This window comes from Arachis hypogaea, chromosome 3 (assembly GCF_003086295.3).
Source record: "Arachis hypogaea cultivar Tifrunner chromosome 3, arahy.Tifrunner.gnm2.J5K5, whole genome shotgun sequence".
Classification (NCBI taxonomy): Eukaryota; Viridiplantae; Streptophyta; class Magnoliopsida; order Fabales; family Fabaceae; genus Arachis; species Arachis hypogaea.
In genome coordinates, this window is record NC_092038.1 from 58419965 (window position 1) to 58446704 (window position 26740).

A 26740-nucleotide genomic window follows, 5' to 3' on the forward strand; every position below is an offset into this window, starting at 1 on the left:
ACTATATTAACCTCTGAATGAAATTTAAAATTACCTAATTGGGCAGCTAAAAATTTGTCATAGCTTGCTGCTGGAATTGAAATCTTTGCAGCTTAAATAGGAAGATGCTAAGAAAGTTAAGTGGCTTATAATGTTGAGTGAGCTGGAAGAATGTGATGGTAAAGCATGTTCGTGAGAGGTGGATATGGTCGCGTCTCTGCCGCAGTTGGCCCTTAAGAATGTGTTGATGTCTTGATACAGCTGTGTTGGGTTGTAGGCATTCTCGACCTTCCCCTAAGTAGCTGATTCGATGTTCTGCAGTGGAGTTGTTTTGGGTGCTGTTGCGAGAAAAGGAAAAAAGGGCGATTCATTAGTCGGTATTGTGCGGGCTGCAGAAGCTTGCGCCATTGAAGGAACAATCGAAAGGTATGTTTGTTATTTCTGGCATTATTTTTTGTAGCAGGGGAATTAATTTGGGGCCAGATTTAAGGTATCGGAACTGACCGAGGGAGATTACATGTGTTGGCACTGTAATTTTGGGTTGTTGACATGGCCTGTACCTGGAGAAGTTGTTTATGATCTTTTTAGATAAATTAATTGACTCACGCTGAAGGATTAAACTGGTATGCAGTGGAAAATGGAGTTTGGCGTTTAGTTAGAGTCATTTTCTGTACAGAAGCAAAGGCATAAGTTTTTTGCCTTTTTGGGTAGATTAATACAAGAATTATTAAAATTTAGAATTGTTGAATTTCTATAAACCTAATTAAAGCGTTAGTTTATTTATTTGTTCAGGACACCACTGTTTTTTTAAATTGGTTGGTTGAATAGATTAGGATTAGCTGCATGTGATGTTAATGGCATCAAGTAATTTAATATGCATCTGGTCACCAGTTTAACAGGAAAGGTGTAAGTTTTTTCATCTCCAAATTTCAATTCGAATTGGTTAGTTAATGTGCTTTGCTGGTCTTCTGGTGCATATGTTATTGGAAAATAGAGGTGTCTTGTTCTACATTTGTTGTTGAATTGGCTACATATGTATTTCTCAATCCGTCATGCCAGTTTAGTTTCTTAAAGTTACAACAAAATCTGGTTTCACAATCACTATGAGGGGAGTTGAAGCAATTTTTGAGCCATTTAAGTGCATAAGCAATTTGGTTGTTCATAAAGGACTAATAAGCAACGAACTATATAGGAAATTCATGTTCCCCCTAGTCGCAAACGTAGTTGTAGTTATGACATTTATTTTGTCAGCTTCATTTGATTAAGTAATAGTAGTTGTGGTTTTTTATTTGTTGATATGAATGATCAAGGTGGGGTAGTTGTTTGTATACGGGGGATTTTACTACGATGATCAAGTGAGTGTATAGTTTCACTGGAAGCATTGAAATTGGCGTAGATGCTATGCGTTTCCCATGTTAACATGTTAGATTAAGTTGGTTTGTTAAAGGGGTTTTTATAAATTGGGCAGATTGTGACGGCGAGAGTGGTTTTTTTCGTTGCCTATGGAATTGTTGAAGTTGTTAGGAACCACAAGTGAGAGGATCCTCTAGAAGAAGCAAGTGCAGCCAATTAGGAAATAGATGAACAACATAAACCAAGAGGCGATATCGACGTCAGCCAATCATGAATCGGCGGTGCCAGAGCCGGAGGACGGGGTTTTGAATGAGGTATATGATAGGGGGAAGTTGCAAATTTGGAATGTGTTATTTTCCTTTTCAATCTGAAGATGAATAGCATAAGTTAATGTATCAATTGGGTGATCGTAGCATTGTTAATTGTTGTGCAGGAAACACTTTTTGACATGAGCATGTTAGGGGACGAAGAAGGGTTTCCGAATATGACGCAGACAGAGGCGGAGCCTGAATCTGCTCAGGTACCAAGTCATGTCAGCGTTGAAGATGTGCTGAAGATGGAGTTCTTTACCCCTGGGGAAGCAAGGGAATTCTACACGAGTTACAGTAGGCTAAAAGGTTTTGCAATAAGGAACAGTAAGACGGTAAAAAATGCCAAAGGAGATATCGTTAGATACAATTTTGTTTGCAACAGAGAAGGATTTAGGCAGAAGAAGTGGTTAGATAAGCTCGATAGGAAAAGAGAGCACAAGCCTATAACGCGATGTGGGTGTGTAGCAGAGATGAGGATAAAGAAGAATCATGGTAATGGAAAATGGTATGTTTCACAGTTTGTGGATGATCATAACCACACCCTACTCCCTGAAAGGTTTGTTAGATATCTGCCTTCACACAGGAATATGTCTGATGCAGAAATTGCTCAAATGAATAGCATGCGGCAAGTTGGGATAAGCATTCCGAAGATATACCAGTCATTTGCGATGCAGGTTGGGGGCTTTAACTTAATAAGATTTACTAAGGAAGATATGCACAATGAGGTGCGAAAGCAACATGCTCTGCAGAGCGGAGATGTGAATGCCGCGCTGCGTTTCTTCGAACATGCTGCCAGAAACGATGAGAGACTGTTTTGGAGGTATCAGGTGGCGGCTGGTTGTCGCATGTGTGACATTATATGGAGTGATGGTCGAAGCCAGGAAGATTATGAGGCGTTCGGTGATGTCCTCGCCTTTGATGCGACCTATGGGAGGAACAAGTATAACTTGCCGGTTATTGTTTTGTCCAGTGTTAATCACCATAATCAGACATGCGTGTTTGCAGCAGCAATGGTTTCATGTGAGTCATAGGATTCGTACAAATGGGTGCTGAGATGATTTCTAGAATGCATGCGGGGAAAGGCCCCGAAGGCAGTTATAACTGATGGGGATCCTTCTATGAGGCTAGCTATTATGCATGTATTTCCATATGCTCATCACAGACTATGCGCGTGGCACCTACTAAGGAATGCCACTGCTCATGTCTCGCAACCACGTTTCACACAGTTATTCAAACAGTGCATGCTCGCTGACATAGAGGTTCATGAATTTGAGAGGCAGTGGGAGGCGATGGTTGGGGAGTGTGGTGTTCGAGAGGTTGAATGGGTGATGGACCTCTATAGTAAGAAGTTGTCATGGGCAACCGCGTACATACGGGGCAGATTCTTTGCAGGTTTAAGGACAACCTCTCGGTGCGAGTCGTTGCATGCTAAGTTGGGTGGGTTTGTGGAGAGTAGATATGGGATATTGGACTTTATTACAAATTTTCAGAGATGTATTGATTTTCTAAGAGACAAGGAGCAGGAGCTTGACTTTCGTTCCTTTTACGGTACCCCAGTGCTTCAAACGCACTTTCAAGAGATTGAGAGGTCAGCGGCGACCCTGTATACCCGTGAAGTATTTTATAGATTTCGAGAGACCTTAAAGCGGGCTGTGAGATTTAATATTGTCGACCGGGAGGATTGTGAAAACGGATGCTGCTACGTGATACAAAAGTATCGCTGACCGGAGTCAACTTGGCAAGTGTTGCACCAGCCGCAGAATGGAACCTTTGAATGTAATTGCCGCAGGATGAAGTCATATGGAATCCCTTGTGTTCACATAATTGTTGTTCTGGTAGGTATTGATATCGGTTATCTGCCCGAGACTCTGGTCCTCAAGCGGTGGTGCAAAAACGCCAAGAACAATGTGACTTTCGTTAGACAAGTTACTGAAACGGGTGATGCTGCATCCCGGTACCGCAGCAGACTTGGTACATTTGTAGACCAATGTAAGCGTTTGGCCAAGGTGGCTTGTCTAAGGGAGGAGGACTACAAGGTATATAGCGAGAAAATGGCACGGGATGTTGTCATGTTGGAGGTCAAGAATGGGTTGCGTGTCGCCGCATATGTTAATACACAGCCTAACGGTGAGGGCGGTGGTGGGATAAATGATCCGGTCCGCGTCCGAACAAAAGGTACCGGTAGAGAAAACGTTTCTCAGCAAACCAAGGGACCGAAGAAGAGAAAATGCAGCGCCTGTGAAAAGCTGGGTCATCGCTGAACTCGCTGCCCCATTGGGGCAGACCTGCGCCCGGGATGTCGTGGATCGCAACGGGTTCCCAAGGGTCGGCAAGCTGAAGCTCAGGTTAGCACGATATGCTGTGTGTGAGTTAGAATTCATGGGATTTCTAGGGTGGTCATGAAATTTTTCAATCTTTGAAGGATCAATGATTAGGACACGCCAAATGTGAGTATATCCCGAAAGGAGTAGATGATAACAGGGACTTTAAGTTTTGAACATTGTTGAGTTTGCGTAGGTTTTGAGAGTTGTTCATAAAACAAAAAGCATCAACATTTCATGAGCATAGAACATTTCATAGATGGTAGAATCAGCATGAAAGTATAAGTAGAACATGAGCAATTCACAAAGTAGGAGAAACATGAACGGTTAAATCTATAAACGTCAATATAGCAAATTCTAGGTATTAGGGGTTGAGTCACATGTTTTATTTGAAATCAATTAATCATGTTGGGAGGGTTCATTAATATTAGGAGTGGTTTTTTTTGTCATATGCGGATCCACAAAGATTTGATGTACGTTAACATTTCAATTCCATTAGAATTCATGTTGGAAACATTGTATTTAATACCCGACTTGCCTCTTTTTGCTGTGCAGGCGACACCGTCACAGACGACTAGACCAGATCACTTGAACTGTTTTGCCTCTGAAGTTGCAACGGGTCAGGTAAGTGCCAATATTGTCCCGTTACAGCCGATTCAGTTATGCCACGCGTTTTGTTTACGTTTCCATCTCTAGCTTTGCTATCAGTGGGCAAGCACCCTAACTGTTGAAAACATAAATGTAAATTGCAGCAGGAGCTCCAGATGGGGGCGGGCACGAGGAAGAGGAAACTAAGGGTTGAGCTTCCAAATACATTCCCGCAATTCATGTCATAGGAGGCTATCGTAGACAAATAGACTTGTAGTTGCTTTCATTATTCCTGTAAGTGTAGAACATTATTTTTACGGATTACGCACTGAGAGTCTAGCCCCCAACCCTGTTGTGTTATTGACAGTATGGGAATATCAACTTGATTGAGTTTGTTGGGTTGTTATGAAATATCCTAATGTGGTAAGAAATTTGTGTTGTAACAGTGGCTTCTTAGCAGTGTATATCATTTCGCCGTAATTAAAAAGTTTATTATATTCTAACAGGAGCTTTTGTAATAAGTAATATGTTCTCTTGTTGGGGCATGCAAAGGTTGTTGCTTGAGGGCAGGATGTTTCCTCGCAAGGAAGGATGGAGAGTTGGTAAGATGTGTTGACCAGTACTCGGAGTGTCAACATATGCTGAGGAATGCACAATCACTCTGGGGCAATGCCTGATTAAAACGGTGACCACACATGCAAGTTTGAAAAAAAAATGGTTCTGATAAGCGAACACCTGATGAAGCCACCTAACTAATACATATTCATAGATATAGAAACCATCTGGAACCAGAGTTCAACCCTTACACATTAAAGCCTTGATATAGCAATACATAGCAGCAACAATTAAATTAAAAATGTATGGACCTGCTTAACGGTTCCCACTTACATTGTTACACAAGTCATCATGCTAATTAACAATAACAGTTGGGTACATAGTAAGAGCATTTGCTACCCGACAGGGTTCATAACCAAAGTCGACCACCGAAATAATACAAGTAGAGTACAAATACTAAAGTCTGGAATTAGAAATATATAACATCAACAAGTACTTTCAAAATAATTGGGCCTTGTAAATGGATCCCAACTTCATTCACATAAAACCATGTAACTATCCTAGTAATTAGGGAACAAACGGAAGACTCCGCCACACCGTCTCCGCCTTGAGGTCCACAAGCGCCTTAAGCTCGCTGTAGTCGGATCCGGCAATCCTGATTGCTGTTTTCATCCTCAATGTGGCCTCATCACCCTGTGAAGTATGTATATAAATAGTGAAGCCATGATATGAATAATGACAAGTTAATTTCCAGCAACGTACGAGAATGTAGGGGTTCTTACAAGGTTGCCTAGGATAGCTGGGGAGAATCGCCCATTGTGAGACATCCACCAAATGCACCATATTCCGGATTCATCCCTATGCAAAGTGAATTGTGACATCAATAAATGAGTGACGTAAAGGGCAAACAGTCGGCCACAATAATTAAAAATGGATCCCCAACAACATGGTTCGAGGGATGTGGTTTTTGATTCCAATAAAATCTAAGAAATTCTGTAGAAAGTAATTATGTGACGAAAATTATGGAGACATCATAGAATGACTTACGCGCCAAGCCTGCTCGGAATGCTCATCGGTATTCAATGTGTCCCCATGTGTTGGGGTCCGGCGACACGTGTTTAAAGTTAGGCAGATTCTGCTCATGTTTGAAAATCTTGCCGAGGACAGCCATCTGCAGTTCGAATGAGCATGGAAAACATATGAAATTCTCAACAGTTGCACCATACATGAGTTTAGTGTGTGCTATATGCCTTGCGGGTTACTTACTATGAGGCGCATATTCCGCTCACGCCTGGGAACGGACTCCATGCTTGTGCAAACATCAAGCGCATAAATAGCGGTTCTTTTTACATCCAACAATAGCATGTACCAACTCTCAGGTGGCTCGCAAATGGGTACAAACACCTGTTCAGGCGAGCAGCAGCGTACAGCATCAGTTAAGATATATCGATATAGGGTTTGAATGCCAAATCTACGTGTTATCGATAAATATGGAGCACGAAAGGTGAGACGCTACGTCGAATATTTCTTACATGCTCAAGTTCTTGGGTTGGTGGCATCCATCATCTCGCGTAGCTCTGAAGTAAATGTTCCGCCGGAGCTTGGAACAAGATCTCTGCGGCAAATGTTGACGGGAAGAACCAGCAACGCGGAATAGGGTTTGCCTTGGCTTGTAGAGACGAAAGCATTGCAACAGTGTTGATCACCTACATATTTCACCCTTATTAGCTTTCAACATTGAAATAATGAAATCAAATACTGCAGTTAATTTGGGAAAAGTATCGAGGCAAGCTGAAACGTTATTACATCAAAGTGGGGCATGCATTCCGGCCTAAGGGATAAGAACTTTCCCTGGGGCAGGGTTAGTTCGTAATGCTTAAATAAGATCTCTGATTCCCTGTAAATAGGAGAAACACGAATAGGGTTTAAGGTTGGGTGCTGGAGCTATGTATAAAACCCCGAAACAACTGCTGACTGTGTCCTAGTGTTAGGAGAATGTTACCCATTTCTTCATTCTTGGCAAATATATACGTCCCAAGGCGGCACTCGTCCTTGGTGAGACTCATATCGGCAGTTGGCCTGAACCACATGGGAAAATTCTGCATTGAAAATATTTGTAGTGGTTAGGAGGGATGCTACACAATGCAGGAATAATAGAGTGCTTGAACCCAAAAGTTAGATGTAATCATCCACATCGTTAACGACAGGAGTAAGGTAATGTGACTTGCCTTAGGGATTTGGTAAACCGGGTTGTCCAAGTTCGGCGGCGGAATGCGTCCCCGACCCCCCTTCCACCACGCCGAAACAGAGGTCGTGTCTGTGGCACGGAGTTGGAATGGGTCTTCGGAGGGGAGCCCATGGACCCCACGTGAAGGGCCGTTGCAGCCAAGTCCGACGTCAACAACCGCGGCGTCTTCTGTCGCTTAGGACCTGGCTCGGAAAATGCATCGAGATCAGTCAGCCGAGTCGGGCTGTCGAGATCCCCTCCGACCGTTGTTCTCTGCAAAAAGAAAACCTAGGTCAGCCGATAAACATAAGTTCCGAAGAATGACAGATATTAAAAAATAATATTATGTTCTTAGCATTGGACTGCATAATAAAGACCTAACAGAAAGTTACCCACAGTATTCCATTTTTTGTGGGTTCGACTTTATGGCTACTTACATATACACACAATAAAATAAGCCATAGTTAGTTAACCAAAAAAAAAAAGTAAGCCATAGTTATTCCCTTCCCAAAGAAATTCCCATAAACATTCTGTCAATTACATAAAACATATGGTTGACGGGTATTTCCAAAGTAGGCCAAGGCACATGTAGCCCAATGGTTGTTATTTAGGGTGAGCCATGTAGGGAATGGTCATGTCATTTAGGCCCATTAAAAATTTAAATCATGAGCATAAAACTAACGCGGTGTGACGAATATATGTTTAACTGCGGACTTTTAATTTTGAAACAGGGCCTTGCTTTCATATACAATGCCTTGGCCTTGCGTGTTTAGAATGACCAGAGGCTCGTAAAATTTACTGCACTGTGAAAAAGTTCACACGAAATTTAAAGGTTATCATGAGCATCTGGTTTGCACCCCCGGCGCACAATAGGCTCTTACTGGTCATGGGCGCAGGTTTAATAACTAACCACACAATACTGCGTATACATCATCAAGGGATCATGTTTCACTCGGCAGTGAGATTGTTATCCATGAGAAATAGCATAATGTAAAAATTGTGTTATGTAGGATTAGATATAGTTATAGCTACGCTTAGGACAACATAATTCCAAAACTTCACCTGCACAGTGGCATTGCATGCTGTAAATGGCTCATCCTTGGAGTCGTTTAACATTTTTGGAACCCCACGCGACCAGTGAAGGCTGGCTGGTGCTTCGGTCGGGATTAGTGTTGCACCAGTGGAGAGTACGGCTGTTGAAGAAAGGTGGTCAAGCAGAAGGAGATCATCCTCCGAACCTGAAGAATCCGAGACAATAACGTCGAGGGTCAAGTTCGTGACGGGGTCACCCAAGATTCCCTTACCCTTTTCTGAACTGCTTAGCTGATGGGTGAACATCAGAGCAGATGCTTCGTTTTTGCTGTTGTTCAAGACAACCGCAGCAGCGCTGCCAACACCTCCAAGAGTGTTAGGCGCCTGCGGTGTTTTCTTCTCTGTGGCTTCATTATGGAGTTGTGCCTTTGGAGTAGGTATCATCTGCAAAATCTCCTCCTTCTTACATAACGTGGATATCATCGTCTTGATATACACAATGAGAGCCTCCGATCGGGCGGCCCTAACTTCAAGCATTCCAACCAACTGCTCAATGGCCATCAAGCATGCCTCTATGCTCTGCAATAGTAAAAGCTGGAGAGTTCAGGAATCCATGTTATTAAGTTACATGAAAGTGAAACCGTTCCTATTCGGGAGAGAAAGCTTTGGGATATACAGCCGACCTCGAGCGGAGCCTGGGGAGGTGACTTATACGCAGAAGGCGGAATGAACTCTTCAACAAAAATGCCGGCCGGGGACACCGCATTAAGGAGGGGCTACACAAACAAAGGCCACGCATGAGCAGTGCAATCCATTAATGATGCTCAGAAAAGGAGTTGGCATGGATACAAGTAACTTAAAATACAAACTTACCACCTCCATCGTTAGGTCAAGATTCAAGGCCTTCGTTTCATCAGCATCATTTTTCCAGTTGGGTTCGTCGATGTTGCCGAGAGGTTGAAGCCTGGATCCATACACAAATGAAAACATCAGTTCCATCGCCGAAGTATGCAAATAAAAAAAAGTTGTGACACTAGCAGCGGCGGAATTTCCCGCCACCATTAGAATTTTAATGCTGTGTTATCATTGTGACAGAGGGGTCTTACTCTGACGTTAGGGAGGGTTGCTCCGGATCGACTCCCGCACTTTGTGACGCTTCCATTTGTGCCGCTGCAGGTTCTACTACAGAGGAGGATGTGACCTAGGGATAAGGATATTTTCAAAGGAGGCCTCTTCGCTACAATATGGATGACATTTTCTCCTCGTTGCCTTCCTTTTATAGAGCCCTAAGGCCAATGTGATGTGACCGATACCTTGGGTAATGATGATGATTTGCTGCGTTGGTAATCCACTGAATCAGCATTTAATGCTTCCGGCTGAATGTGCCAAAGGGTTTGAAACTAAAGTAGAAAAATGTTTAAGCACACCTTTGCATTGCCAAACTATATAACCAACCATCCTAACGGCATGCCCCCTTATGGCCCCTAATGGCAGTGAAACTCTGTTAGATCACGTTTCGTTGATGGTTAGTATATAACAAGAAACAGTGGCAATAGTATATGTTTTCTCCCTAAACAATTAGGATTTTTATTGACAAATCTTTTAGCATAACAACTCATTAGGAATCACCACTATTAGTTTCGCAAAAAACAAAACTCACACCTCTGTTACACTACATAAAGCATCACTCACATCATTCAAGTATTTGATTTGAAGTATTAAAACTATTTTAAAATAATCCTCTTCGACAAAATGTTACTTTAAAGTTGAAAATTTTCATCTGTTCCAATAACTGATTCTTATAGCAAGTCACTCTCCGGAGCCTCAAAAATTTTATTTTACCTCTACATGCAACATTAGCCATAATGTCATGTAATTATTGGACTACGTATGTAGCTGAATCTGGAGAAATGAAAAATTCATAATCTGTGACTCAGTTATATCCAATGTTTTGAATGGGAAACCAGTAATCAAATTTTTGAACCGATCTAACCTCCGGGGCGCCGGTTTACAATTTCACCCGGTTCATCCGTACATGGATGGGCAAACAAGATTCATAGTAAAATAAAAAACTGAGGTATACATAACCTCACGAATACTGTTTGATCTTGTCATTTGAAACCCCCAAAAGATTTTTCTAAACACTGTTAAAAAAAACTTTCGGATGACTCCAACCATCATCATCTTCAGCATTACAATCCGTACTCACATTAAAGAATCCACAAACCTCTTCGAATAAGACTTATTTGGTAAATTTTAAACTCCGATTGAACAAAGCAACCATAGCAGTAACTACTAGAGATTATTTGTGGGACTCAGGTCTAACACACATAACAAGTATACATATTGATAAGTACCAACAACCAATTTCTCAATTTCATGCATCACGCGAAACTCTTCAATCAATAAATCTATCTACACAAGTTCAAAGCAGCCATAGTCATAAATTAAAAGGACAGCAGCAGGGTTTACAGGAGTCATAAATTAAAAGGACAGCAGCAGGGTTTACAGGAAACATACAAATGCAGGTTGTTATGCAGGAATAGAAACCTATTCATACCCTGGGATTAAGAATGACGACTTAAACAAGACAGTTACACTCACTAGGCCATCAGGTTGAGAAAAAGAGGATACCTGAATGATTTCGTGGAAACATATACACAAAGAAAATACCATGTCTATGCAGAATGAGTCACGCTTCACCCTTCAACCAATGAGTTCGAACAATTAAGCATGGTTCAAGCAATCAGAAGCACGGGTCAGTAGAAGCATCTCCTATGAGGTAATCGTGCCTCAACAATAATATTAGACAATCAACAGACTTTAATGCAACGGTTAGAAGGTAGAAACCTACCAAAACTCTATAGACGTAGTTGGGACGCCGGCGGGACAGGATGGGCCAAGAAGAAATGACGCCGTCGGGAGGAGACTGCGGGATCGAAGACGGGTCCGGCGGTGATTGCAAGCATCGGACGATTGCTTCGCCACACGTCATGGCTGCACGAACAGATATGCCTAAAATTGGGTCCACGCATGTTGGCAGGGCGCTGGTCGCTGGGCGGAAGTCACGGTGTCTCTGCCTCGACAGAAATAAACCGAGTAGACAGCTGAAGCGTTAGAGGTGAGGGTGGAAGCTACAGAGAGGAGCAGGGGGGACGTCTGTGGGCGTCCGTGAAGAATGAGTAGGGTTCCCTTTGGCCGTTCATGATGCAACACCTCGCGTTTGGGCAAAATTTCAAAATCCGATTTTTTCAATTATTAAATTTACATATTATGCCAGATTGTATCTTAACATTACAAAAAATATATTCAAATAAAATTTTAAACTGTAAAATATAAATATGAAATCATTAAAATTTTATTTTATATGAGTTGGTAAATAATTCGATTAATATATTCAAAATTTATTCAGTAATTACTTTTATCAATGAATTAATTATATAATATAATTTTGCAAACAAATATTTTCAAAATTAAATTGATTTTTATCATTACATAATTCATATAACATCAACATATTTTTAGAACATTAGTTATTTATATCACTTTATACATGTCAAGAAAATATTAATTTTTAGTTATTTTGGGACTAAAAAACGAGAGTACGTAATTTTTTTTAAAGAGTACATACTTAAACAAAAAAGGTAATATTTTTAAGTAAAATAATTTTTACTGTGACAAATATTTCCACAAATAATTCTATTAGAGAATAATATGTTTAAGAAAGTCATTCGTTCATAAATTTTAAATATAATAACTTAATTATTTATTAAGTCATGTAACTTATATTTTAATTTTTCTTAATGTTCATGTTGTAATTTAAAATATTATTTTTATATCGGCAAAAAAATTTGTATCATAACTAATTTTAATGAATTAAAATTTGATATTGTTTGTATTTTTTTATTTTAATGTATTTTAGAACCAAAAATCTCTACATTTGACATTTGTATAGTAAAATATGTGATAATCTTCTTATTAACACATGTATATACGTAATGGTAAAATGGGTCGAATCCATCCAGGCGAGACGCTGAATCCTCTAAATCAGGTGGGTCCGGTTAGGATTTATAACCTATCAAATTAAAAAAATTTGCTTACTTAAGTATATGTGTCCCTTTACTACGTGACGTTATTTACTTTATTTTGCAACTTCGTTTTTATGTTCAAACTGTCTGATTCGTTTTTTAAAACATACATGGTCATGTTCACAAATATTATGTTGAACAATGAAAACAAGTTAAAATTTCGACAAAATATATTAAATAAAGGATATACGGAATTTTACTATTCTTCATCTATATTAAAGTTTTTAATTATAATTTTATAGTCTATTTTATTCTTAAAAAAATAAATAACAACCAAACGGGCTTGCATTTTATTGAGCTCATTTTTGACATACCCATCTTGGTATATTGTATTTATTATTACCTTGGCATAATATGATCTATTGATTCCTTTATGTAAAGTAATTTAAAAAAAAAATCGTAAATTAAATAAATTACCATATATAACAAGTCACCGTATGAGATTCTAGGCAAAGGATTCAATGGTCCCAGAACGCTTGGAGCATTAAATGGTCGAATTACAAAACATATTTTTTAAGTTTCTTGATAACTGCTAAATGGTTTCTTTCTAATTTTAATTACAAATTAACCCCATATATTTTATTTATTCATAAAAACTTTTTTTTGTTTTATAAAATATTATTTTCTCATTCATCTATTATGTTCATTAATACTCAAAAACAAAAACAAGAACGAATTAGATCTTCCATTGATCGTAATAACTTTCTTGCAATCCCAATCGATTAAAAGTTTATCTTTGCTCCATTACATCCGTCGAAGATTTTGAAATTGTATTTCTTAAAAATTAAAAAACAATCGATTGAATTTCAGATTTCTCATAACTCAATCGATTGGACTTCAGGTTACCAGAAAACAATCGATTTGAAAGTTGCAAGGAAGTATGGTTTTCGCAAATATCAATCGGTTGGTCATATTATCCAACCGATCGAACGATGACTAGAATCTGGGTTTTATTATAATTTAATCGATTGTTTAAATTACCCAATTGATTGAAGGCTGCTATTAAAATTATATATGAAGGTTTAAACGATTGAATGATCATACAAATCGATTGAATTGGAAATTGAATTTTGTACGTGACTAATGGTTTATTCCAATTCAATACATTGGTATGATCATTCAATCGATTGAAATGTGACGTAAATAAGTTTTTTTCTGCATTCAATCAATTGGTAGGATAATCCAATCGATCGAATTTTGAATCGCCCCGTTCTCAATTTTCATATCGTTCTTATAAATTTTGAATCGCGCTGTGACTAACGGTTATAAATCGATTGAGTTCTGGAAAACCTGAAATTCTAAAAAACAGGATATCAGAATCCACGACGGATGTACAGGATCAAAGATAAACTTTTAATCGATTAGAATTGCCAAAAAATTAGTATTATCGATGAAAGATCTTATTCGTTATTGTTTTTTATTTTTTTATTATTAACAAACATACTAAACGAATGTTAAAATAATCATTTACAAAATAAAAAAATAATTTTTATAATTAAATAAAATATATGGGGTTGATTTGTATTTAAAATTAGAAATGGACTATTTACCAGCTATTAAAAAAGTTAAAAAACATGTTGTGTTACAGGATCACTTAATGGTTCAAACTTTATGAGACCATCGAATCCTTTGCCCCGAATCTAAATGCTTAACAATAACGTAACAACTTCGAAGAATACCTGAAAAAGCACAATGATAAGATTACAACAGAAATAAAATTATATGTAACTTAACATAAAAAATTAAATAATATTCTCAATTTAACAAATTTATAAAATTTTAATACCACGTGAATAACATTAACATGCCAAACAAGTTGAACATGTTACAAGTGTAACTGTAAATATAGTAATCGAATAATAATATTACAGCACGTTGTGCGGTTTCGATTGGATTCGATCGGTTTTGAAAATACCATACGATGTCCAACTTGATCCACCGGTTTGCAGAAAATTAAAACCAATCACATCCGAGTTACTGCGGTTTTAATCGATTTGGGAATGGATTTAATTCGATGAGCGGTTTAAGTTGGATCCGTCTGGATTTGAACACCCATAATAATAACAATCCAATATCTTAATTAAGTAGCGGGTTAACCACCAAGAATGCCCCCAAATTACTCGAACGTCGAAAATAAATCCTAAATTGTAGGTGTTACGGGGGGTAACCGGAGATTAATGGATTGGATGGCGTTGGTTGGCCCAATCGTTTGAAAGAGGAGGCCTTCGAGTGGATTTGCACCTGGGGGGCCTCCGTCCGACTTGTGTGCGTGAAACAATGGGGGTGGTACCTGCAAAGACACTCCAATGCCTAAGTCAGCAAGAGTGTAACCAGGTCTAGAGAGTATTGGGACTTAGTGATATCTGAGGGGTGCCAGCGTATTTATAGTGGTGAACCAATAACCACCGTTGAAGTAGTGCCACCTTTTTAGGTGGATAACCGTCCCTTTATCTTAGGGAGGTTCAGATATGGCTCCTGGAAGTGGGTAGAGAGATTTTAGGGGTAGTTACTCATTTGAATGACTGCTTATCTGCCAGCTAACCTTCGTCCCGACTTCTTTGGAGCAAGTCGTGGTGACTGCCGACTTCGTAGTAGGAAGGTCGGTGCCGGGTGAGGCTCAATCCATAGGTTTAGGCCTTTTGCTTGGACCTGGGCCTTTACTATTGGGCCAGAAAATGAACAGTAGGAATAATAATATCTTATCGTTAATTAATTTTATTAATTTCTTAACTTAACAATGTTCATTTAAAGACATGCTATTTGTAAGGGGTTACTTAGAACGATATGGATTGATGTCGGACCAAACTGAGTGAATAAACAAAAAAAAACGAGGAGTTGAACCCACTATCACTCCGGTTTGCTACTTGATTTGTACAAACAAAAGAACCGATCCCCAACTGCTCAAACACAAAGTTAACCTATCAATACCGATTAAACTCGTTCGCGAACGGTTCACCCGAACAACTTCGAATCTAAAATTTTGAAATATTGCATGGCCTGCTTGAAACTTCTATATTAACAAAAAGTAGACTCCTTCGTTGTTATATCCGTGCTAAAAAATTAATTACAATTGTTTTTATTTAATATTTAGGCCCAGTTTTGGTAAATAACTTAAATAAGTTCTTTCGGAAAAGGAGCTTAAAACATAAGGACTTTTACTAAAAGCAGCTTATAAATAAGTTATTTTGTGTTTGGTTTTTTACTTATAAAAGTACTTATTTTAAAGTTGTAGCGTTTGGATAAATAACGCAAAAGATAAATTTTTTTTATAAAAGAGAATGAATATTAAAATAACCATGATAACAAATATTTTCCAATATTGAATGTTGATTTTACATAACCTAATCACTAATATTGTGTATGATATGGTAGGTGAAAATAAAAAATAAATATAAAATGTGTCTCAATGTATATTTTATTGCTGTTTTTTATTTTTTATTTTTACTCCTATTAGAACTCTCTTCTCCTTTATTGAGGTCAAGAACTTGTTATAATTAACTATGAAAATAATAATAAGCTATAAAATTACATATGAAAAAAATAAAATTAAAACTGAAATTTCATACCACACTTGAATACAAATTTAATAATAAAAAATAGTGATAAAATGATTAAAAAAATACTTAGAAGGAATATATGCAGTAAGTTGTTCAAATGTAATATTGTCTGAAAATGTGGTAGAGGATCAATACTTCCATCAGATGTTTCATTACGTAAAAATGGTGAGACTTGGAACATTGCGTGAGAATGATGGTAGAAGGCCAGTGCTTCTAGCAGACCTTGTGTGAAAATGGTGATGAATGGTCAGTATTTTTCATAGAGTCAAGAAGGAAAGTAGATTTTTTTTTGTTTTAAAATTAATTTTTCTTAAGTAAGTGGTAGAATGACTTCTCGAGAAGCAAGAAGTCATATATTTCTACTTCTTCAAAAAGCTGCAAATTAACTTTTCGAAAAGTTAAAAGCTTTTTTTAAAATAGTGCTAAACACATAGATTGTGACTTTTTATAATCCAAAAGTTAAAAAAGTAGCTTCTGCTACTTTCCAAACGGGCTCTTAATGCTTAACATACGTAACTTCGATATTTACAATTAATTACCAAAATCTAAATAAGTTAACTCTCTATTATTCTACGCCAACAGTTTTCGGGGTGCACTGTATTTACGCAAATTTTTTACCAACCCAAAACTTCTCAGGCCCATTACCGCACTATGGAAACAAAATTTGGACATGTGTCCTTGAAGTCTCTTTCTGTGCATCAGCTGGAGCATTTTTCGAGCAAACCCACTCCCACTAAGTGTTGCAGACTTCGATCGCATTAAATGCTACGATTTGCCCCATCAAGACAGCCTTCGTGAATGTCATTCCTTCCACAAATGGACGTGAGACAAAGGCGTGATCATTTTGGTTTGGGAAATATCAACTGTCAACAATGCATCATTGCTTCTGTCACGGGAGACACTCAGCTGACAGGTTAGACTGGCTACACATGATGGTGGCGCTAATCCTCCAGGCTACAAAGCATACACTATACGCTTCGTCCTTGGCCGAACTAGAACACACACTTCAGTTCCATTCTAAATTCGTGATGATCTCAGAAACATGGATTTTAATAACTCTCAAAGGGCCACCGTTAATTACGATGTGGAACGTGCGGGATATATGCCTAATTTTGTTAATCTCATGTTAATCACTTCTTTTACACTTTCAAACTCCTGAATATCTGTAAATCGAAATTTATATTATTTTTTATAACATCAATGATTTCATCTGTAACATTGTGGAGCCAAATAGTTCCTTTTTTTTGAACTATTTACTATACCATAACCTAAATTTTTAGTACTCTTCTTTAGTACTCTTCATTAATTTAAAATTTTTTTTAAGACTTAATTTTAACTTTAAAAAATTAACTTCCTATACAGACCTAAGTTTGAGTATAAAATCTTAAAAAATTTCTGATATATCGGTCATATTAACAATTCTATCCAAAAAGCACAACACTATACTTGACTGAAATTTTCTTACAAAAAAAAATGCTATTTGGTTATTTACGGTGAATGCGAATTTAAATCCCACATCCTGTCCGCTTTTGAAAAAAATTACTCAAGTGGACCAAAAAAAATACAGGATTTAAAGAATTCAATTGTGCTTTTTATTCCCTTAACGGATTCGTCGAAACCGTCCGTACTATACTTTTTCCAAACACATTTACTCACGAATCAACTAATCTATCTTAAAACCTAAAAGCTAACTTTAAATTAAATAAATTTCTAAACTCACTCAATGCAAGAATCTTCCTCAGAAAGTCTCTTCACATCATGCCTTCCGCCTGAATAAACCTCTCGTCCACAACCATCATTGCATCTCTCATTCACCCACCCCAACAACAACAAACCACTCCATGCCCTTGTAGATTTAGAACACTCACCACCTAAACAACATCACAACAACCAACCACCTCAGAACCTGTGACCGGAACCACCTTGCCGAACCGCCAACAACAATGGAGGCCGAATTGAGTAAATTCACCTACTTCGTCATCACCAAAGGAAGGAACCCGGGAGTCTTCACTTCCTTCGACGAGGCCAGTGCTCAGGTTGCGGACTATCCAAACGCCGAATACCAGGCATTCAACTGTCAGGCCCTAGCACTTGGTTTCTACACGGCGCGATTAACGGCGCTCGAAAAGGAGAAAGAGGCCCTAGATGAGATGACGCTGCAAATGGGGCTACCGGATGAGTCTCCACCAAAAAGCCCTACGACCGTCGTCACCGAAAACGGCCAGCGAGCCCCTCTTTCTCGGTGTAAGTCTTTCTTCACCTAAACACATACTACAATCTGCTAAATTTACACCTTTTTACCAGACATGCCTAACGCCGAGCTTTTCAAATTTCACACAGGGGTTAATTGCATCCCACCTACCGAGGTTGCCTCCGCTGCCTATGCCGTCAACCTCAGCATGGAAGATTTGCTACACAAGGTTTGCTACAATGCCTCATTGCCACCTCCATCCTACTTCCGTACTGAGCTGGGCCTCCGTGACACAGGAGTCGTCTATGCTTTCTCGGTCGTTCTCCCTTGGAACCCCTTGGGAGCCGACGTCCACGCCAAGGGTAGGTTCAGCCCTCTCGAGATGGATGCTAAGGAAGATGCTGCTTTCAACATGCTTCAAAAGGTCCTCCACACCACGGGTCAGGAAATAAGAGACTTCAACTACTTGAAAGCAAAGATGTTACAGATGGCCAACAATGAACTATCTGAAGAGGTTGAATGCCTTCAGGAGAAGGCTCGTCTCCACGGCTACGACAGCAGCTTGGAGAACGTATCGCCATAGTACTCTTCCCCACCCCCTCTATATCCAATTGTCCTGCATTCTACAGATCAATCATCACATCATTAGGAAGACTTTTAAATAGTAACGTTGCCGGAAATATATTTCTCTATTCCATGCTCATGTCGATAATTGTTGTGCTAACCTTGCATGATCAATCCAACTTATCTATTCCACTGTCTTATGAATGAATTCCATTATCATCCAAAAACTCATTTGCCCAACACTCAAAATTATGTTATCACAACTGTGACCACGCAAGATATGCCGATATTGACCGACGCCAATATTTTCTATTTTCTTTATTGCTTCTCAAATTTTATTAGTTTAAATTAATAATCTATTTGTTACTTATTTTAATTTCTATTATGTTTTGTTCTTTTTTGGCCAACACAAAACATCACAGAAACAAATTAAATTAATTAAACTAAATAAATAATAAATACCCTACTAAAATTTTAGGAAAAATTTAAATTATCAGCATGAAAATAATAAAACATAAACATAGGATACTGAACGATATATTATTTTTTCTATAAAAAATTTCCCTATCTTTTAAAATATTATAAAACAATTTTTTCTTAATTAATAATTTTGATATTAACTACACATCATTTTTAACAATTAAATTTTTTAAGCTGTTCTTTAGAAATTTTTTTTTAGTGATTCTTCTAACTGTACTTAAATACATACACCCACAAACTTTACATCAAAATTTTGCGTTTCTCTATATCTACTTACTCTTCTTTTAATTGGCATTCTAAATAGATTCTCAGTTCACCTCCATCAACTCCGACAAAAAAATTTTAACCGCCTTACCCAAACTGAACCATTTAAAAAAAAGGGCAACACTTAAGCCAAAACTTGGATAAACTTAATTTCATTCATGGAGGTACCTTTGGCTTTTCGTATTCATTTATACAGATACAATTTTTTTCCACATGCTCATCCACATAATTCATTAGCCCATTTCCCATGCTTTCAACCCAAAATTTTATAGTTAGCCCATTCAGACCCGACGGCTTTTGGTACCGCGACTATGTTGTTGTTTTGCCCGGGAATCCATCCCAGCAACAGCTTCTCACTAAGGATAGCAAAGGTACTCCATGGTTGAATCCGACGCCAGACAACACGTCGCTTTCAACGATAACTATCAAATATTGCATTTTGTTACAGTTACAATCCTGTTATGACTCTTCTCCATGCTTTTTGGATTGGAATTCTCCTATGTTTGTCCTTGTTTCAATCTCATCATTTATTTCTTAGTATGTTCAACAATGAACTTATTTAGTCTATTTCTGTTTTAACATATAACCTTTTCTATATGAGATGTAGTTTAATTTTGCTAGCATTCCGAAGATAAATGATAACATCATATCCACCTTAATTTAACTTCTACTTCCATTAAATTTATAAAACGAAAAATAAGTTAAACGCGAGAAAGCTTGCGATATAATTTACAAACATCACAATAAAATATTTTAATAAACTTATTACATTAAAAACAATCCTTTCTATTTACCGCTTGTCATATGAAAACTGAATTAGCAATTAAGTACATTAATTCTATTCTTGTTATTTATCAAAACTGAAATATTTAGCAAAAATATTTTAATACATTCCAACAAATTCATAATATCCCTGAACCTTTAAGAAACACTACTATTTTTTTGGAAATATTAGTTTCGATATATTACAAAAACCAAGTAACATTGTGTTTAATCTTTTTTGTTCACATATCTCATTGTCTTATTTTTTTTTATTATTTTTCACAATGCTTTTTTCATCTTTATTCTGATTTTTTGAATTTAATTTCTTTTTTTTTTGTTTGACCATCTTAGCCATATGAAAGGAGCACTCTCCTTTAACACCGCGACTTACTAGGCATCAAAATACTCCATTTCTAAATAGTAAACCCTGTCCCACAAGCCCACCTCAATTTCTTTGCTTTTAAATCTTTGGGTTTTACCACAAAATGTCATTAACGGGCCCATCATTAATCGGACCTCAATGTCCATGCCAGGAAGCCTAGGCCATGTGGAAGCCTAAGCCATGCAGTTGTTAGGGTAGCTGACTACAAGTTCCGTCATTTCACTCAACTATATTTTGCCCAATTCTGACCTTTAACATTCGGTTAACATGTCACTTTTACAGCCTGTCGCATCTCCACGCCGGATCCCACCTAACCTAACCCCACAGTATCAAAACTTCATCTAATCTTAGTCAATCAAATTTTTTATATTAAATCTAAACGCTTCCAGACGTTGGAGTTTTGAAACTCCACTACCGTACTGTGGCGCACGTGAAGCGTTTCCAATACTAAGTATCAAAATAAATTCAAAAGAGTCTTCTTCGTTTCATTAAAGAGAATCTTGTACAGTTAGCGAGGTACTTCATGCCCTGTATTTGAAAAATAGATATTTCCACAACGGGTGAGAACTCGAAAGTTCCAGTAGAATAATAATTCCAAATAAAGACTACATAAAAAGACATGAACCCACCAGACAATCCTAACCATTGGCGGGATAAACCTCGTGAGTGGGACCATGCCACTGTCCTTACTGTGGGTGGGATAAACCTTCGTCCCCACAACATTTTCTTTCGATTAACCAAGGGTTTATCTAAAAATAATTCAACTTAATTCATTATATTCTTTTCCGGTATAATAAACACTTATTAATCAATTATTCAACTCCATATGGAGGTTAGAGAGGGTTATAAACAGACTGAAAATATTAAACAGATAAAAATCAACATTTTAGAAATTCTGCAAAGTCGTGCGTACACACGCTTCGCATGTACGCACGGTAGTTGAATCGGGTCATTTGCAAATTTCAACATCGTGCGTACGTGGCCCTTATGCATACACGCGAGTCCAGAGCTATGCGTACGCGCATGGTGTAACACTCTTACTATCAGAATGTCACGCTTCCGACTGCGCCACTTTGGTTGTGAGAATATTACGACGACTTCTATATACTTAATAATAAAATCGGAGCCTTTAACTTGAAACTGTATCACTTTTTTTTTTGAAAAATTGAAAGTTCTTTTTCTTTTTACAAACATACATATATAAAAAAATTCAATCACAATATATATATATATATATATATATATATATATATATATATATATATAAGCATACAAGACTTCTTATACAAGTAACTTACAAATATATTAGACATACATATATCATTACAAGTCACGACTCCCTTTCGTCTTACAAAAATATATAACAAAGCGAGGAAAAAACTATAAATTACGAACTACAATTAAACAAACTAAAATCTAAAAACAAGAGATAAATTCATAAGAAATCCTTGAATTTCAAAGAAAAGTTAGAGATTCTCTCTCTAAAATTTAAGGTCCTAAACCTAAAAAAAGAAAGAAAAAAGAGTATGTTTGGTGTAATGTGTCCTTTCCCACTTTGTCTTGGCTTCCAAATACCATTAGATACAACTGTTGGGGCCCTTAGAGAGTCCAAAACGTGGATGCACGTGCTTCATTAATCATGGAATGTAGATTGACATCGTGCACGCGAGAAAAGCTCGCGCACGCGAGATTCTCGTTCATGCTAGGAAATGTTTGCGCAAGATTCTTGTTTTTGCGAGAAAATCTCGTTTAATCGAGCTACCAGACAGCTTCTCTTTCGAATTGCTTTCCAAATTTGCTTTTTTGCTCCATTCTTTTCGATCCTTTGAGACTACTGATGTACCTTAACCCTGAAACACTTAAAAATATCATCACATCATCGAATGTCATAAAAAATAGTAAGAAATTAATAATTAGGAGCACAAAAAGTAGACTTTTATTACAAAAAATTAATCTCAAAAGATTCTATTCGTAGGATCGAGATAGTCCCAAGGTACGATGTTAGTTTGTTCTAGAGTCAAATGGCAGGGGAATGTTTTGATGAGGCCCAACTCTTTTCCATTCAAGTCAATTTGATGTTCTTTCCAAAACCATTATAAAGTATTTCACAAAATTTTTACCTTTCCTTAAGCTGTTACGCTGAAATTACTTTTTGAAAATGTACCAAGTTACCTTCGACGGCATCCCAAGAAATGATCAACCTGGGAGCCAGAATCGAATAAGTACTACTAACAATATATATATATATATATATATATATATATATATATATATATATATATATATATATATATATATATATAACAACACAAGTTTTATAAACTTAACCAAAAATAGTATAAACAAATGTCATTGGCCCACATGCCACTAAAATACACAATAAAAAAACAAAATGAAAACAAAAACCCATGCCTTCTTCTCAAAGCTAAGGTCAACAATCTGACAATCTTGGACAACTTTAAAGTCACCAATCCAGGACACGTTGAAATCGGGAGAAAGGGAGGAGACCTGCGACTTCAAACTTCCTTAGTAGTAGGAATAGCCTCTTTCACATTCTTCACGATCTCTTTGTTCCCTTTCTTTAAACCATTCGCCACATCCTCGGCGGCCTTCGCGCTCTTTTCAGCCTCCTCAGTACGACATTCAGCTTTGAAAATTTCCACCTTCAGAGTTGTCTCAAGGTTGACAAGGTGCTGAATCTCATACTCAATTTCCTTCACATCCTTTTCTGCTTTGGCCTGGCAATCTAGGCCGCCTCTTTCTCAGAACAGGCAGTCGTCAGGTCAGTTTGAGCCTAGTGTAACTTCCCATCCAGCAAATGAGATTGACCTAGGACCGACTCTGCCTTGCGAATAATCACTGCCGAGCGAAGCAGAAAATGATAGACCTGCTTCGCTTGTGCAACAATGTCATAATCGGCAAAGTAACCCTCCGTCCCAGGAAGCAAATGCTCGTCAATAAAACTGGGGACGTCGAAAGCTTTCTCTATAACAGTTGGAAAGGCAACCTCTTTTCTTTTGCCGCTCCTTACTTTTGCTTTTCTCTTTATACAAAGTTCAGGATTCAGGATCTCATGGAGGTCTTCATCCCCGATTTGAGAGTTCGCGACCACCTGGGTTCTGTCGTCATCGGCTTCCAATGTCGCGACCTCTGCGGATTGGAGCTAAACCTCCTCCTCCTCCTCATCCTCCACCTCAAGAAAGGTGACCTTCAAATTCTCCCTGGTCATTTTTCCCCGACCATGCTAATTGCAAAAAGAAAATAATACCTAAGAATCACAATATTAAAGAAAATAAAAATAGAAGCTAAAACACCTACCGACATACTAACGATCGGCCTCTCGATCACCCATCATAAGTAATCTTAATCAGATAATCTATGCCAGCCTCATAGTTTTTATACGTTGGGAACTACCACTCCCCTTCTAGTGTTAACCAGAAAGAATGGTGCCCCTTGTCGGTCTCATTTTGAAATACTCCTTATTAAATCTATGAAAGGAATCCTCAAAGAGACCAATGATCTTTCGATTTTGTACGGCTCGGAAGGACATAACCCCTTCTTAATTTTACCCTCCTGATTCAGCCAATATGCTAGAAAAAGTAAAGGAAAACCTCCACCACTGCTAGAATTTGAAGATACTCGAACACAAGCTCAAAATGCCTAATAGTTACCCAGCTATTAGGATGGAGCTGCAGGGGAGAGCCACTATATTAGTTCAAGAGGGCCACGACGAAATTCGAAAGGGGGGGAACAAGCCCCTATGGCAGTGAACATGGGTTTGTCGACCCTTATCCGGTATTTGAGGCGTCGACAAATCAAGTAACAGACGCACTCCTACAGGTCGGGGAGGGAGAGTTCGTAATACTTCTCTTCCATGCTTCCACCACAAATCGCATCATCTGAAAAGATGAGTCTCCAGGGCTGAGGATCATCTCTACTTTGCACCATACCTACACTTGGGGACACCACCACCATAAGCCTAATGAAAGGTACTACAAATCGAGAGAATCTAAAACTAGAAAAATCTAAAGAAAAATTAGCCTAATTTCAGTAATGAGGTTGTGGCAGCCCCTCTCTAACCTATCAAAATAGCCACACCAAACGTTCTTACCCATTACGCTGCTAAACCAGTAAAACAATGAGAAACAACGAAGGCAAAATAAAATTCTTACTCAAATGTCGACAGAGGTGACTGCAGAAACCAGTGGCAGAAGCGACACAGCAAGTAGGCATGACTAAATACCAGCAAAAGCAATGTCATCCTAAAAACATCAAGCGCAACCCCAAAAATAGAGAAAAACGACAGAATAAAGAAAGAAACAGGAACAAGAATGATGAAACTAGGAAAAGAAAATTGGGGAAGAGAAGGAGAGTTAGGAAACTGGGAAGGAAAGTAAAATGGAGTAATTAAAGCAGTTCTTCAAACAAATACACTCCAAAAAGTGCAAATGCAAAAGGGCCTGATAGCAAAATAGTAAAATCTTCGTAATAGCATTAAATGAGTCTATTTACATCAACTGACGTGATGCCTCAAAAGGCGCATGCACAATTACCAGATCAAACATCTTTAGGAGATCGCTCACTACTAGTAGACTTACCAGGGAACCGGGCACCCGAACCCACAGAAACGCGCCGTCACTAGGATAAGGCATGCCGCGTTTAAGGGCACTATTATAAGAACGAATCCCGGCCTCAACAACCTAATGATAACTCGGCTACCATGCCTGAATCATTCCTCTCGAGCCTAAAACCCCAACACCTCCAATTTGACACATCACTAAATGATATTTGAATTCAAATATTGATGAGCTGAAATTGATACGCTCATACTATTGACAAGTGTATCAAATTGTATAAATTAATACCATAGTTAGTGGATATCATTTTTACGAGGATTAATGGATGACAAACAACGTCTAATTATATCTCTAATTAGATCAATCACACCTTAATAAGAGGAAATTGATTCCAGACTTTGAATAAGAATAGTGAAGGAAAAAGTGGAGGGACGAAAGAAAGTTTAAAGAATTTGAAAGAAATCAAGATAGGGAATGTTAAAGGCTTTGGGGATGCTAAATCTTTTGGGAATAGTAATAATTGTGTGTTTAAGACTTTGATTTATGCAAAAATTTTTTTATAACAAATTATTTATAATTAAATTCTAATGTCTTGGAAATCTAATTTCTCTAAACTTAATTAATCGCCAATGTCTTGGTCAATTAGTCAAGAGAAGTGGTTAAGAACGGTTTTAATTTTAAGCCATACAATTTTTAAAGACTATCCCTAGATGAATTAAATATCATATAATCAAGAACTAGTTTTAAAATCAATGAAGATTATGAGATGAGTTTCAATATATTAATCCATAAAGAAATAAAATAGAGCCCTTAACCTTTATCAATGGAGAATTAATTGCTCATGATAGAAAAGAAGAAAAATAAACTAGAGAGAGGTGGTGTGATTCGTGATATGATATAATATCTCTTATGAATATTGTTCACTTATTTATATCTAACTTCCTAATTAATTCAAATTCAAAAATTAATCTAATGTTGTCTTTTAAAGAGAAAGATAACTTATTCAAATTTAAATATAATATAATATAATCCTAACAACCAAATCTTATCTTTTTAGAAGAGGTTGTTACTAATTAATCACTTAAATCTTGAATTGAATTGAAGCTTTCTAGGAGTTGGTTATGCATTGGTGCCGGACTTGGTGGAATGGCGTTGGGCTTGAAGCAATTTTGAAATCCTCGGAGTGAGAATTGCACTTGGTGTCGGGCACCCAATACATACATAGAATTTGTAGTGGGGTTGGATGCCATCTCTTTGTGTTGGGCTTGAGGCAATCTTTGAAATCTTGGAGTGACAAAGCCACTTGGAGCTGAGCTTCTACGTTGATTTTTATTCTGATTTGTTTAATTTTGGTTTAAAAAATTAATTATTCTAATACAACTCTAAATATATGATTAATTATCAAAACATTATTAAAAATATAAGAATTTGATTCAAAAAATAAGAAACCAATAAAAAAGAAGTTTAAAAAATGATTAAGATGACATGTCATCAAATATCCCTTATCTC

At 37.6% G+C, this 26740-nt stretch overlaps 2 protein-coding genes across 17 annotated transcripts; one reads left to right on the top strand and one right to left on the bottom strand.

Moving 5' to 3' along the window:
- The first annotated feature begins 122 nt into the window (after positions 1-122).
- LOC112790637 (protein FAR1-RELATED SEQUENCE 5) lies at positions 123-5055 on the top strand. 3 transcript variants are annotated; one of them, XM_025833134.3, is made up of 5 exons: positions 123-405; positions 1448-1646; positions 1766-3988; positions 4520-4588; positions 4717-5055. In XM_025833134.3, the coding sequence occupies exons 2-3, from the start codon at positions 1560-1562 to the stop codon at positions 2672-2674; spliced, it is 996 nt and encodes a 331-aa protein (XP_025688919.1). In that variant the 5' UTR covers positions 123-405; positions 1448-1559; the 3' UTR covers positions 2675-3988; positions 4520-4588; positions 4717-5055. The 3 variants fall into 3 exon arrangements, 2 of the variants coding, with proteins under 2 accessions (XP_025688919.1, XP_025688921.1); XM_025833136.3 differs by lacking the exon at positions 1448-1646 and having other exon boundaries at positions 268-405; XR_003196723.3 differs by lacking the exons at positions 1448-1646; positions 1766-3988.
- Positions 5056-5375: 320 nt separating this feature from the next.
- On the bottom strand, positions 5376-11611 carry LOC112790636 (uncharacterized). Of its 14 annotated transcripts, none has more exons than XM_072233015.1 (15): positions 11221-11610; positions 11001-11063; positions 9794-9850; positions 9473-9701; positions 9240-9330; positions 9050-9142; positions 8397-8945; positions 7336-7607; positions 7110-7206; positions 6914-7004; positions 6640-6813; positions 6374-6511; positions 6155-6278; positions 5890-5965; positions 5376-5800 (listed from the first exon to the last, which is right to left on the bottom strand). In XM_072233015.1, the coding sequence occupies exons 4-9, from the start codon at positions 9526-9528 to the stop codon at positions 7170-7172; spliced, it is 1098 nt and encodes a 365-aa protein (XP_072089116.1). In that variant the 5' UTR covers positions 9529-9701; positions 9794-9850; positions 11001-11063; positions 11221-11610; the 3' UTR covers positions 5376-5800; positions 5890-5965; positions 6155-6278; positions 6374-6511; positions 6640-6813; positions 6914-7004; positions 7110-7169. The 14 variants fall into 14 exon arrangements, with proteins under 14 accessions (XP_072089116.1, XP_072089108.1, XP_072089113.1 ...); XM_072233007.1 differs by having other exon boundaries at positions 8397-8960; XM_072233012.1 differs by having other exon boundaries at positions 9794-9867.
- Positions 11612-26740: the final 15129 nt, after the last annotated feature.